We start from the raw sequence: 14,441 nt of genomic DNA, 5'->3' as shown, positions 1-14,441 counted from the left end.
AAGTGTTATTTCTTTGCTTTTTATTTTAGGCCCCACAAAGATTTACTGTTGTCCTTATTGACTTATAGTTGATTGAGCTGTCATTCTGTTGATCCATGTTAACTTTAAGAATCCACAGTTTTATGGACTTTTATAGCAATCAGTTATACATTGGGATGCATAGGATAGTCTTTGAAAATCTGTATTTTTCTTGCTGTAGGTATTTACTGAAGCCCGATTTCATGAGGAGACCCGACAGAAACTTTGATCCGTTCCTGGAGAGCACTGTGGATGGTATCATTCCAGCTCAGTGTTCAGTACAGGTACCACAATCAGGGGCACTACATCAGCTGAGTCAGCACTGTCATTTAGATTACCACAATCAGGGGCACAATCAAAACATCAGCTGAGTCAGCACTGTCATTTAGATTACCACAATCAAGGGCACTACATCAACTGAGTCAGCACTGTCATTTAGATTACCACAATCAAGGACACAATCAAAATATCAGCTGAGTCAGCACTGTCATTTAGATTACCACAATCAAGGACACAATCAAAACATCAGCTGAGTCAGCACTGTCATTTAGATTACCACAATCAAGGACACAATCAAAAGATCAGCTGAGTCAGCACTGTCATTTAGATTACCACAATCAAGGACACAATCAAAACATCAGCTGAGTCAGCACTGTCATTTAGATTACCACAATCAAGGACACAATCAAAACATCAGCTGAGTCAGCACTGTCATTTAGATTACCACAATCAGGGGCACTACATCAACTGAGTCAGCACTGTCATTTAGATTACCACAATCAAGGACACAATCAAAACATCAGCTGAGTCAGTGCTGTCATTTAGATTACCACAATCAGGGGCACTACATCAACTGAGTCAGCACTGTCATTTAGATTACCACAATCAAGGACACAATCAAAACATCAGCTGAGTCAGCACTGTCATTTAGATTACCACAATCAAGGACACAATCAAAACATCAGCTGAGTCAGCACTGTCATTTAGATTACCACAATCAAGGACACAATCAAAACATCAGCTGAGTCAGTGCTGTCAGTTAGATTACCACAATCTAGGACACAATCAAAACATCAGCTGAGTCAGCACTGTCATTTAGATTACCACAATCAGGGGCACTACATCAACTGAGTCAGCACTGTCATTTAGATTACCACAATCAAGGACACAATCAAAACATCAGCTGAGTCAGCACTGTCATTTAGATTACCACAATCAAGGACACAATCAAAACATCAGCTGAGTCAGCACTGTCATTTAGATTACCACAATCTAGGACACAATCAAAACATCAGCTGAGTCAGCACTGTCATTTAGATTACCACAATCAGGGGCACAATCAAAACATCAGCTGAGTCAGCACTGTCATTTAGATTACCACAATCAGGGGCACAATCAAAACATCAGCTGAGTCAGCACTGTCATTTAGATAACCACAATCAAGGGCACTACATCAACTGAGTCAGCACTGTCATTTAGATTACCACAATCAAGGACACAATCAAAATATCAGCTGAGTCAGCACTGTCATTTAGATTACCACAATCAAGGACACAATCAAAACATCAGCTGAGTCAGCACTGTCATTTAGATTACCACAATCAGGGGCACTACATCAACTGAGTCAGCACTGTCATTTAGATTACCACAATCAAGGACACAATCAAAACATCAGCTGAGTCAGCACTGTCATTTAGATTACCACAATCAAGGACACAATCAAAACATCAGCCGAGTCAGCACTGTCATTTAGATTACCACAATCAAGGACACAATCAAAACATCAGCTGAGTCAGCACTGTCATTTAGATTACCACAATCAGGGGCACTACATCAAGTGAGTCAGCACTGTCATTTAGATTACCACAATCAAGGACACAATCAAAACATCAGCTGAGTCAGCACTGTCATTTAGATTACCACAATCAAGGACACAATCAAAACATCAGCTGAGTCAGCACTGTCATTTAGATTACCACAATCTAGGACACAATCAAAACATCAGCTGAGTCAGCACTGTCATTTAGATTACCACAATCAGGGGCACAATCAAAACATCAGCTGAGTCAGCACTGTCATGTAGATTACCACAATCAGGGGCACAATCAAAACATCAGCTGAGTCAGCACTGTCATTTAGATAACCACAATCAAGGGCACAATCAAAACATCAGCTGAGTCAGCACTGTCATTTAGATTACCACAATCAAGAACACAATCAAAATATCAGCTGAGTCAGTGCTGTCAGTTAGATTACCACAATCAGGGGCACAATCAAAACATCAGCTGAGTCAGCACTGTCATTTAGATTACCACAATCAAGGACACAATCAAAACATCAGCTGAGTCAGTGCTGTCAGTTAGATTACCACAATCAAGGGCACTACATCAACTGAGTCAGCACTGTCATTTAGATTACCACAATCAGGGGCACAATCAAAACATCAGCTGAGTCAGCACTGTCATTTAGATTACCACAATCAGGGGCACAATCAAAACATCAGCTGAGTCAGCACTGTCATTTAGATAACCACAATCAAGGGCACTACATCAACTGAGTCAGCACTGTCATTTAGATTACCACAATCAAGGACACAATCAAAATATCAGCTGAGTCAGCACTGTCATTTAGATTACCACAATCAAGGACACAATCAAAACATCAGCTGAGTCAGCACTGTCATTTAGATTACCACAATCAGGGGCACTACATCAACTGAGTCAGCACTGTCATTTAGATTACCACAATCAAGGACACAATCAAAACATCAGCTGAGTCAGCACTGTCATTTAGATTACCACAATCAAGGACACAATCAAAACATCAGCTGAGTCAGCACTGTCATTTAGATTACCACAATCAAGGACACAATCAAAACATCAGCTGAGTCAGCACTGTCATTTAGATTACCACAATCAGGGGCACTACATCAAGTGAGTCAGCACTGTCATTTAGATTACCACAATCAAGGACACAATCAAAACATCAGCTGAGTCAGCACTGTCATTTAGATTACCACAATCAAGGACACAATCAAAACATCAGCTGAGTCAGCACTGTCATTTAGATTACCACAATCTAGGACACAATCAAAACATCAGCTGAGTCAGCACTGTCATTTAGATTACCACAATCAGGGGCACAATCAAAACATCAGCTGAGTCAGCACTGTCATTTAGATTACCACAATCAGGGGCACAATCAAAACATCAGCTGAGTCAGCACTGTCATTTAGATAACCACAATCAAGGGCACTACATCAACTGAGTCAGCACTGTCATTTAGATTACCACAATCAAGGACACAATCAAAATATCAGCTGAGTCAGTGCTGTCAGTTAGATTACCACAATCAGGGGCACAATCAAAAGATCAGCTGAGTCAGCACTGTCATTTAGATAACCACAATCAAGGGCACTACATCAACTGAGTCAGCACTGTCATTTAGATTACCACAATCAAGGACACAATCAAAACATCAGCTGAGTCAGTGCTGTCAGTTAGATTACCACAATCAAGGACACAATCAAAACATCAGCTGAGTCAGCACTGTCATTTAGATTACCACAATCAGGGGCACTACATCAACTGAGTCAGCACTGTCATTTAGATTACCACAATCAGGGGCACTACATCAACTGAGTCAGCACTGTCATTTAGATAACCACAATCAGGGGCACTACATCAACTGAGTCAGCACTGTCATTTAGATTACCACAATCAGGGGCACTACATCAACTGAGTCAGCACTGTCATTTAGATAACCACAATCAAGGGCACTACATCAACTGAGTCAGCACTGTCATTTAGATAACCACAATCAGGGGCACTACATCAACTGAGTCAGCACTGTCATTTAGATAACCACAATCAGGGGCACTACATCAACTGAGTCAGCACTGTCATTTAGATTACCACAATCAGGGGCACTACATCAACTGAGTCAGCACTGTCATTTAGATAACCACAATCAAGGGCACTACATCAACTGAGTCAGCACTGTCATTTAGATTACCACAATCAAGGACACAATCAAAACATCAGCTGAGTCAGTGCTGTCAGTTAGATTACCACAATCAAGGACACAATCAAAACATCAACTGAGTCAGCACTGTCATTTAGATTACCACAATCAAGGACACAATCAAAAGATCAGCTGAGTCAGCACTGTCATTTAGATAACCACAATCAAGGGCACAATCAAAACATCAGCTGAGTCAGCACTGTCAGTTAGATTACCACAATCAAGGACACAATCAAAAGATCAGCTGAGTCAGCACTGTCATTTAGATAACCACAATCAAGGGCACTACATCAACTGAGTCAGCACTGTCATTTAGATTACCACAATCAGGGGCACAATCAAAACATCAGCTGAGTCAGTGCTGTCAGTTAGATTACCACAATCAGGGGCACAATCAAAACATCAGCTGAGTCAGCACTGTCATTTAGATTACCACAATCAGGGGCACAATCAAAACATCAGCTGAGTCAGCACTGTCATTTGCATTACCTTACCTGAATTTCTGACTACATTCTGTCTCTTTTTCTGCAAATGTTTAATGTTTTGAACTTGTCAGAGAAACAGGGCCAATTTCAACACTTGCCACAAATATATTGGGTAAAGGAAATTCAAATTTGTTCAGCTGTGGTCTTTTAAGAGGAATAAATAAAAAATTCAAGAAAAATATTGAAAGCCTAGGGCAATTGCTGCCTCAGAAAAAATTAAACCCTAGCTATATGAGAGATTAATGTTATTGTTTAAATTCAGTCTTGGTTAGATCATTGATTTGGAATACCAAATGACCAAAGTAAGAGTTTAAAGGTTTACAAACTGTAGGCAAATTTATTTTCCTTGTGGATGAAATTTTATATTTTATTTCTGGGATCAGAAAACAAAGAAATTAAATCAGTTCATTTAAAATATTTGTTGTTCTTTATGAAAAAATATTCTCCATGAAAAGTTTCCACTTTTTGTAAAATAACATATTCTCTTTGTCTGATTTTTATATGAGCCAATACATCTTTTTTTTCTTACATTTGCTGACTTAATTGTATAAAAGCGGGTCATTCTCTGGCCTGATTGTAAAGGTTAGTGTTGAGACAACATGTCTAGATACCAATGGCTTGTGAACACACACAGTCTATACAGAATTGTAAAATTCACAATACAGAATTCCAGATAGGTCTATAAGGTTGATCGTGACATCATGTTAAAAATAAGTTCTTGACATTCAGGGGACCTTCAAGTCCTGTGAAATTTTTAATCTTGCAATTTTCTGAATATTAATTTGGTATGAATAATTCCTTAAACATTTGTTTAGATCATCTCTGGTCAGTTTCTGTCTGACAAGAAAGTTGGGACCTATGTAGAAGTAGACATGTATGGACTGGCCACCGACACAATCAGGAAAGAGATGCGCACTAAAGTGGTGCCAGCAAATGGACTCAACCCTGTGTATAATGAGGAAAAATTTGTGTTCAGAAAGGTAAAGGAAGCACACCAGATCAGAAGTAAATTTATCAAAGTTTGAATGAATTCAAATAAATCTTACATCAAAATGTTTAAAAAGGGATGGATATAAAGTGATTTGGATGTCAATCCTTCCATACTTCTGTAACAGTTCAGGGTATTTTTTTATCTAGAAACTGTCATTATTTTCTGTAGCACAGGTAAAACTACCGGTATGTCTTATCCAAAACTTTTATATCATGTCTATACCACTGAATAAAATTAAGATTTTTACAAAAATCTATATTGCATAATGGTATTGTTTATTTTATTCTTTATGAAATTAGTACATGCTCCAATGTATCGACACCTTCATAATCCAGACATGACTTTTGCTGTGACAGGTAGTGTTACCAGATTTAGCTGTCCTGAGAATAGCAGTTTATGAAGACACAGGCAAACTGATCGGTCAGCGCATCCTGCCACTGGACGGGTTACAGTCCGGCTATAGATACATCTCATTACGAACCGAGGGAAACTTCCCACTGTCACTACCTACCATCTTCTGTAGGATCATCCTGGAGACCTACATACCGGAAGAAGTGGGAAGTAAGTGTAGCAGTAACAAAGGGTTTCAGATGCTGGAAAATAAAATGGTTCATATTTAGCTCACCTTGGCCAGAGGTTTGAGTAAACTTTTCTAATCAAAGAGTGTTCAGTAACTATTATCTGTAAGTTTCATTTTCTGTTGTGTTTTGTCTAAGCTTTCAAAGTTTTAACCTCTTCTATCGGCCACTAGACCACATTCAACAAAAGTTGTCATAAATTTAAGTGCCCTCAGGTGAAAGAGATTCAATATTGTTCAAGTTATTGGTCATATTTTATTTCAAAAGGGGATAAATGGTGAAAAGTAATATTTTAGTCACTGAAAAAACTATAAGTAAAAAGTTGCAATGAGCAAAAGCAATCTTCACAATTTTTCATTTTCATATTTCTTTAAAAATCTTCTTTGCTTTAGGCCAAAAGGCTGCTAAGTTCCCAATCTTCCAGGCCCAGTCCCTTCACAAACTGTGGTGTGAAAGCCCTTTAGTTTTAATTTCAAATTAAGGATCTTAGAATATGGAAGGTCAGAGTAAAGCTGAAATTGGGAAGCAATGTCTACTTCTGCTAGACAGAATCACCATGATTGTCATAGATTTTGCAAATGAAGTTGTTTTGTAACACCTTGAGACTAGGATTGGACCCCTGTATGGCATACAAATTTTTCATGGAAATAAAGAGGGAAAATCATTTTTTTTTTATTGTGCATTGAGTCTCAAGATGTGTCAGGTGAGTGTTGTGGTTGATGTGGCCTTTAAAGGAGCAATCAAAATATTCTCCCCAGGGCTTTTGAAACAGAGATCATTAATGAAGTTAATGTTCTTGTGATTTCAGTATTGGCTGACATTTTGGCCAATCCTCAAGACAAGAAACAGAGAATGTTTGACAAGTTTGGTTACGACAGCGATTCCATTTCTGATGCCCCAGTGCTTCCAAAAAATGTTAGTAAAGCAGAGTTGAAACCAAGCACAAATGGTCAACTGGCCCTTAATTCAAACAACCAACAAGCAAAAGTGAAAGATGAAAAGAAAGGTGAGAAATTTATTAAATTTATTCAGGTCTGTTTGCAAATTCTGGAACATTAAAGCAATTTGAGCTGCAACTTTGATGTTGGATTTTTTGTTGTTGCAAAATTGTAAATAACTATTTGAATGACAGAAAAAATAACGTTAATAAACTTCTACTCTTCATATTTGCATTGGAAGAACTATTAATAACCTTTGATTGAATCAAAATCACATTATTGTCACCCTGTACAATAATGATTTCTTACATATAAAACTGTATATTGGATTGTATATAGAAGTCTTTCTTCTGCTTTATTTTAGTCTAATTGCATGATAATAAAGGTTTAAGTTACATACAAATTTATTGTAATAACACATTTTAACAGCAAAATAAAATTTTCAAAAATGCATCTCATATTTCTTTAAGTTTTTCAGTAGTTTCGATTTTGCATCCAATATCCAACTTAATTTAAAGTTGCAAAGAATTTTATCATTGTTGTTGAAAGATATATACACTGAAGGGATTGTTGTTGAAAGACATACACTGAAGGGAAAAAGAAATGCAAGATCAATTTTTTTATTCCATGTTTACCCCTATATCCCGTGGATATGACTCATTGGATATTTTTTAATATAATTTAACCCACAGATGTGATGTACATCACAATGCATTTTGCGATAGAGTAATAAAAATTCTACACGAAAACAGGGTAAAAATTGATAGTTATGTATAAAACATATGGGATAAAAAAGAACCTTCCATCAATTGTAGTTTGATATCATCTTTGTCCAACTCTTATATGTTTTATCCCCTCGCCAAGGCTCGGGGAGAAAGAAATAAACAACTCGGATAAAAATCATATTCAACAACAAATCATGGGAGATCCTATCTTTATCTCATAGTATGATGGGTACTACCTATAAAAATATAGATTATCAAATGACATTGCAAAACATGTTGACAAGCTGCTTAGCTTTAAAGGTGCAAGTGTTGTAGAAAATTGAGTAAAATCTTTATTTGTTTATTAACTTCTATCTATTGCTATCATTACAGATGATTTAAATTTCCCAACCCTTACAAGGGAAAGTGTGAAGTCAGATAAACTCTTTCAGAAGTTGACAAAGAAACAACAAAAAGAACTACAGTTAATGAAAAAGAAGCATCAGAAGGAAAAATCGGCCATGCATAAACAACATTGCTTAGTTGTTGATAAAATTGTGATCACACAAGACAAAAAGTTAAATGCCATGGAGAAAAATAAGAATAAGGGGTTAGTATAAGATTCATTATCTTTAGATTTTAAATGAATAAAAGGGTTTAAAACACAACATGAAAATTAGATACAATTGACTTGGATATTTTTTACTCCTTTTTTCAGAGATGTCACAGATTCCAAAGTGCTGGTTGATGATCATAAAACAGAAGTAAGTGTCAGATACTGTCAGATCAAATCTTCACAGATGTTTAGTTATAACCAAGTATTATTATAAAGATATGTTATTTTTAACTAACAAAACAGAATTTTGTAAAAGCTGGAAGCAGGGCACAAATTTCATTTGTATTCACTGAGGAATAATAAAAACAGAATGGTGAAAAGTTAAGAGAAGAAAATTACATTATTTTATTTTAATCAGATTTCAGAGATGGTTACAAAGCATACCAAGGAGTGGTCAGACATTTCTCTTAGACAGATAAAAGAAGAACATGATCTCCTTAAGGAACATGTAGTCCAACAGAATGTCCTACTAAAGAAACTGTTTGAAGCAGCTCAACAAGTACAGATCAAAGAACAGGAGGTGCTAAATGACAGGTCAGACTCGCTCACTCAGAAACTCAACCTTGTATAAGTATTGGACTCGATTGTCTTATATAGTAGTGTCAATAAGTACATAAGAGCAGGAGGTGCTAAATGACAGGTCAGACTCGCTCAATCAGAAACTCAACCCTGTATAAGTATTGGACTCGATTGTCTTATATAGTAGTGTCAATAAGTACATAAGAGCAGGAGGTGCTAAATGACAGGTCAGACTCACTCACTCAGAAACTCAACCCTGTATAAGTATTGGACTCGATTGTCTTATAAAGTAGTGTCAATAAGTACATAAGAGCAGGAGGTGCTAAATGATGACAGGTCATATGTTATATAGTAGTGTCAATAAGTACATAAGAGCAGGAGGTAAGTAGTTATATAGTGTCAATAAGTACATAAGAGCAGGAGGAGCTAAATGACAGGTTAGACTCACTCACTCAGAAACTCAACCCTGTATAAGTATTGGACTCGATTGTCTTATATAGTAGAGTCAATAAGTACATAAGAGCAGCAGGTGCTAAATGACTGGTTAGACTCACTCAATCAGAAACTCAACCTTATATAAGTATTGGACTCGATTGTCTTATATAGTAGAGTCAATAAGTACATAAGAGCAGGAGGTGCTAAATGACAGGTCAGACTCGCTCAATCAGAAACTCAACCCTGTATAAGTATTGGACTCGATTGTCTTATATAGTAGTGTCAATAAGTACATAAGAGCAGGAGGTGCTAAATGACAGGTCAGACTCACTCAATCAGAAACTCAACCTTGTATAAGTATTGGACTCAATTGTCTTATATAGTAGAGTCAATTAGTACATAAGAGCAGGAGGTGCTAAATGACAGGTTAGACTCACTCAATCAGAAACTCAACCTTGTATAAGTATTGGACTCGATTGTCTTATATAGTAGTGTCAATAAGTACATAAGAGCAGGAGGTGCTAAATGACAGGTTAGACTCACTCAATCAGAAACTCAACCTTATATAAGTATTGGACTCGATTGTCCTATATAGTAGAGTCAATAAGTACATAAGAGCAGGAGGTGCTAAATGACAGGTCAGACTCACTCACTCAGAAACTCAACCTTGTATAAGTATTGGACTCGATTGTCTTACATAGTAGTGTCAATAAGTACATAAGAGCAGGAGGTGCTAAATGACAGGTTAGACTCACTCACTGATACACAGACTAAAACTTCTCTATGTATAGGACTCAGTTATTTTTTTATATTAAAGACTCAATGGAATAGTTTGGAAACTTTTCGGCTCAAAATTTTTCATTAAAAAAATCTTTTTTGTCTTCTTCTCCTTCAGATCTATGGAGACAATGCTGAAAACCAACTTTTATTCGCGATGACTTTATTTCGCGATTTACCGGTGGGGATAAACTAGTTTGCGACAATCGATTTTCGTGATCAAGCCCATTTTGGATCTGTTGTTAATATAGGCACAAAGACTTTAAGGACTGGTTCGTGGCAAGAAATATTCATGATGACGGAGCTCTTGCAAAAATTTCTCGCACACGAATAAAAGTTGGTTTATAGTAAATTTTTATTAAAGTGTAAAATAACTTTGTGGGTGTCACAGATTTGTGTGTGGTGGCCACAGGGAGCTTTTGATTACAAATGCTTGACATGTTGAAGCATAATTTTTGGATATACACTTTACTTGCTTTTAATTTTTATTTTCTTGTTGTTTGTTAATTAGAGAGGAGAAAGAATTAACAATAAAACAGTCCAAACAGTCCATGGAGTCCAGTAAAGCTGTGATGAATGATAAGACAATCAAAGCCAAGGCAGAGAGGGAGAGGTCAGTGATGTATCTGTGTTCTACTCTTTATTGGAGTGAGCATCTCTACTATAAAGAAAAATATTTGCCCTGAATTTAAAGATAAAAAAACACAATTAAAAGTCATTTTTAGACACTGAATATCATTAACACAGGCATTTATTTAGTTCACATTCATATAAATGTGGACTTAAGTTTCTCCTTGAACAAATTATTCATATTACAAATGGTATGGTGAGAATTAGATTAATTTCATTTCTTTTCTCTTTTTAGGAGGATTAAAGAAATAAGTGAAAATAACATCAAAAGGTTCACAGATGAACGTAAGAGGTTGAAAATTAGGCAGTCAAAGCAGATAGAGAAGTTATTTCAGAAACATCAACAAATGATGGAGAAGTTCATGCAGGAATGCACAAAAGTAATGTTGGAGTGTCCTCTTAATCCCTATCAATTTTTGTAATGAATGTACATTAACATTGAGCCCAGTGAAAATGATTCTCTTTTATACTGATTTTAATTTTTTTGAAATTCAAATATTATTTATCAACTAAACACCAAAGAAATCATGCAGTTCAAACTACAAAAAAGTTCTTATTTATGAAGACTAATGTGCAATTTATCAGAAGAGTGATTTTAGAGCTCTTGTTACATTGTGATGCCTGAGTATAAATATTCAGTTGGACTTTTGTACAGGAGGTAGAGAAAGTGGAGATGATGTTTGAGGAGGTAAAGCTTGCAGCACGTCCAGAGACCGATGTCTGATTAGGAGGGGAAAAGTCAAGATCTGTAAGGTAATTAGGCCTAAGGAATTCTATCCTTAATTTATCATCTGCTCACTTAAGCATTCACCTGAGCTGAGGGCTCAAGTGAACTTTTCTGCTCACCCGTTGTCTGCCATCTGTCCGTCTGTCCCTCCATCTGTAAACTTTTCACATTTTCAACTTCTTCTCAAGAACCACTAGGCCAATTTTAACCAAACTTGGAACAAAGCATCCATGGGTAGAGGGGATTTTAAATTGTTAAAAATAAAGGGCCAAGTCCCCTCACAAGGGGAGATAATCAAGAAAAGACAAAAATTAGGTGGAATCATTAAAAAATCTCCCCAAGAACTACTGGGCCAAAAAAGTTGAAACTTATGTGGAAGCATCTAGGAGTAGTGTGGATTCTAAATCGTTGAAATCATGACCCCTGGGGGTAGGGTGGGGCCACAATAGGGAATCCAACTTTTACGTTGAAATACATAGGGAAAATCTTGAAAAATCTTCTCAAGAACCACTGAGCCAGAAAAGTTGAAACTCATGTGGAAGCACCTGAGGTAGTGTAGAATATAAATTGCTAAAATCTTGACCTCCTGGGGTAGGACGGGGCCACAATAGGGAATCCAAGTTTTACATTGAATTGTTATTTTGACCTCCGGGGGTAGGGTGGGGCCACAATAGGGAATCTAAGTTTAACATTGAAATAAATAGGAAAAATCTTTTAAAAAAACTTCTTCTCAAGAACTACTGACCCGTAAAAGCTGAAACTTATTTGGAAGAATCCTGTGGAAGTGTAGATTCTAAATTGTTCAAATCATGACCCCTGGAGGTGTGGTGGGAGGGGGGGGGGGGGGAGGGGGCACAAGGAGGGAAATCTTGCATCATCAAAGTTACTCAGCTGAGCAATGGGGCTTATGGCCTGTTGTGTTTTTTATGCCCCTCTGAAAAAGAGGTTAAAATATGTATCATATGGAAAGACTTTGCCTGTTTCATATTTTAGAATTTGGTAGACAAACATTTAACTAGGTACATTGGTTTCCCCTGAGGAGTTGAGGAGAGTTCCCCTAAAGGGGTGAATGACTCCATTGATTTCGATTGATTTTGTTTCACAAGGTCACAGTAAAATAGAGAATTATGCTCCAAATCATGCAAAAGGTCTTTATCTCAGTGCTGAGTACTGAGCTTTAAGTTGGGAGAAAAGTAGACAAAAAATCAATAATTGCCAACTGAAGAATATGCAGATGGCATGACTCCTTATTACACTTGTGGTTAAAATGGACCCAAAGACATAGATCTGGACTAAAATAGGAAAAAAAGATGAATCTTTTAGTAGAATTAGAGACTGCATTTTTGTGTGGTTTCTTTACTACATAACTTTCTTTTCTTTGTAGAGAACTGGTCTGTGACCTGATTGGCTTCATCATTGTCAGTGATTATAGTCATCCCATGTGCCAGCTTCAAATAAGCATTAATACAAAGATTGGAAATTTGTTGCCAAAGAATAAAAAGATCTTAGTTTCCCTTGTTACCTGTACTTCCATTTTCTATTGATTTACACTTACTTTTGTCTCACTGATTTTGTACATATAGGGTTGTTGAACTTATTTTTTTCTCCTTCTCTTTCATTATGTTGTTACTGCGGTGTATGTTGGGTTGATGATATGCTGTATACTTCTTCCATTGTTGACATAGAGTTATTATTTTTATAGCATTTACAATGTATGGTATTTATTATTGTGTATAGACTATATATTTAAATTTATGATTGTGTATGAGAATAATGAACTTTTTTCACTATCAATTTTAAACCTTTTACTTCTTCATGAATAAGAAAGATTTAAATTATGTTATTTATTTACTGTTATTTTATAGCTAATTTTTTAAGTATGTTTATAAGATATGTTTTCATAATTAGGTATGATTTTGTAAATAATCAACCAAGTCCTTTAGTATAATGTTTTTGAATGTGAAAAAAAAAATTTTAAACTGTAGATGAAAATTGTTCAAACAATCATGTAGGACAATGAATTTTGTCTGAAAGTCACTTAAAAATTGATCTAAAATGATACTTTGTCAATCATTGTTATTTTGCTATCTCTGCAAGCTAAGACTAGGACTACGATCATCAGTTTTTGTCAGTTGATGCATCTCAGGGCCTGAGATATGGTGTCCCAAATGCAGGTCACAGTGACCTACTTTTTGGTTTGTATTGAATGCATATCTTGGACACTCTAATGCCTTAGATAAAATCCCTGTCAGTTTAAGTTTCTTGGAGCCTCAGAGTATATGTAGACCAGAAAGTAGGTCACACTGACCACTGATGTTTAATTTCCATACTGTGAGCTTACAATACTTACGGTCTTTTGTGCAGTGTACATGTACTCTTTAAAATATGGGCCATAACTAAAGAAACACTTGGCCATTGTTGTCAAATTTGGCATAGAGTATCCTTGGCCCAAGGGCTCCTGTTTTTACTAAAACTAAGGTTTTGACCCTTGAACAAGACGACATAATTAGGAAAATAAAAGAAGCACTGGTTGCTAAAAAAAATATTTGAAAGAACCACTGGGAAAGATTATCTTCAAACTTGCACTAAAGAATGAGAATGTTTTTGAGATTAAAACTTGTTCAAGGCATCACCCTGGGGCAAAGGGATATTTGTCAATTGATGCATCTTGGGTCTTTTAAGAACGCCAACCAAATAGTAGGTCACCTTCAACTACTTTTGAACTTTTTGGCTATATTTAAATCAGGTACTTTTTGGCTTATTGATTGATGCATCCTGGGTTCTCAAGGAATGTCAACCGTTTTAAAAAGGATGTCACCCTGACCTACTTTTGAAATTTTCTGACTATAATTGAATATCTCAGGTACTTTTTCATTGGCTTGGAATCATCAAACTTTGTCAGTTGATGCATCTTTGGTCTTTGGAGAATGTCAACCAAAAAGTTGGTCACCGTAACCTACTTTCAGAATTTTATTGTTAACATCTTGAAATGAATGAGAT

General features: G+C 36.3%; 1 protein-coding gene across 4 annotated transcripts in view; it reads left to right on the top strand.

The window, feature by feature from the left end:
* Positions 1 to 13,468, top strand: part of LOC134236242 (1-phosphatidylinositol 4,5-bisphosphate phosphodiesterase beta-4-like) — a 75,048-nt gene extending 61,580 nt beyond the window's left edge. For 3 of the 4 annotated variants that reach the window (XM_062718416.1, XM_062718414.1, XM_062718415.1), the window contains exons 23-33: positions 200 to 302; positions 5,342 to 5,506; positions 5,874 to 6,078; positions 6,904 to 7,101; positions 8,131 to 8,347; positions 8,456 to 8,501; positions 8,712 to 8,887; positions 10,596 to 10,697; positions 10,950 to 11,094; positions 11,370 to 11,467; positions 12,826 to 13,467. In XM_062718416.1, coding sequence (XP_062574400.1) covers positions 200 to 302; positions 5,342 to 5,506; positions 5,874 to 6,078; positions 6,904 to 7,101; positions 8,131 to 8,347; positions 8,456 to 8,501; positions 8,712 to 8,887; positions 10,596 to 10,697; positions 10,950 to 11,094; positions 11,370 to 11,438 — 1,426 coding nt within the window. In that variant the 3' untranslated portion in view covers positions 11,439 to 11,467; positions 12,826 to 13,467. Of the gene's footprint in view, positions 1 to 199; positions 303 to 5,341; positions 5,507 to 5,873; positions 6,079 to 6,903; positions 7,102 to 8,130; positions 8,348 to 8,455; positions 8,502 to 8,711; positions 8,888 to 10,595; positions 10,698 to 10,949; positions 11,095 to 11,369; positions 11,468 to 12,825 lie in introns of all 4 variants that reach the window. The other variant, XM_062718417.1, reaches the window with a different exon arrangement.
* The last annotated feature ends 973 nt before the right edge of the window (positions 13,469 to 14,441 follow it).

Source organism: Saccostrea cucullata, unplaced genomic scaffold, assembly GCF_032062105.1.
Source record: "Saccostrea cucullata isolate Sc308-1 unplaced genomic scaffold, CSIRO_AGI_Scuc_v1 ctg578, whole genome shotgun sequence".
NCBI lineage: Eukaryota > Metazoa > Mollusca > Bivalvia > Ostreida > Ostreidae > Saccostrea > Saccostrea cuccullata.
This window is presented reverse-complemented; position numbering and strand designations above follow the sequence as displayed.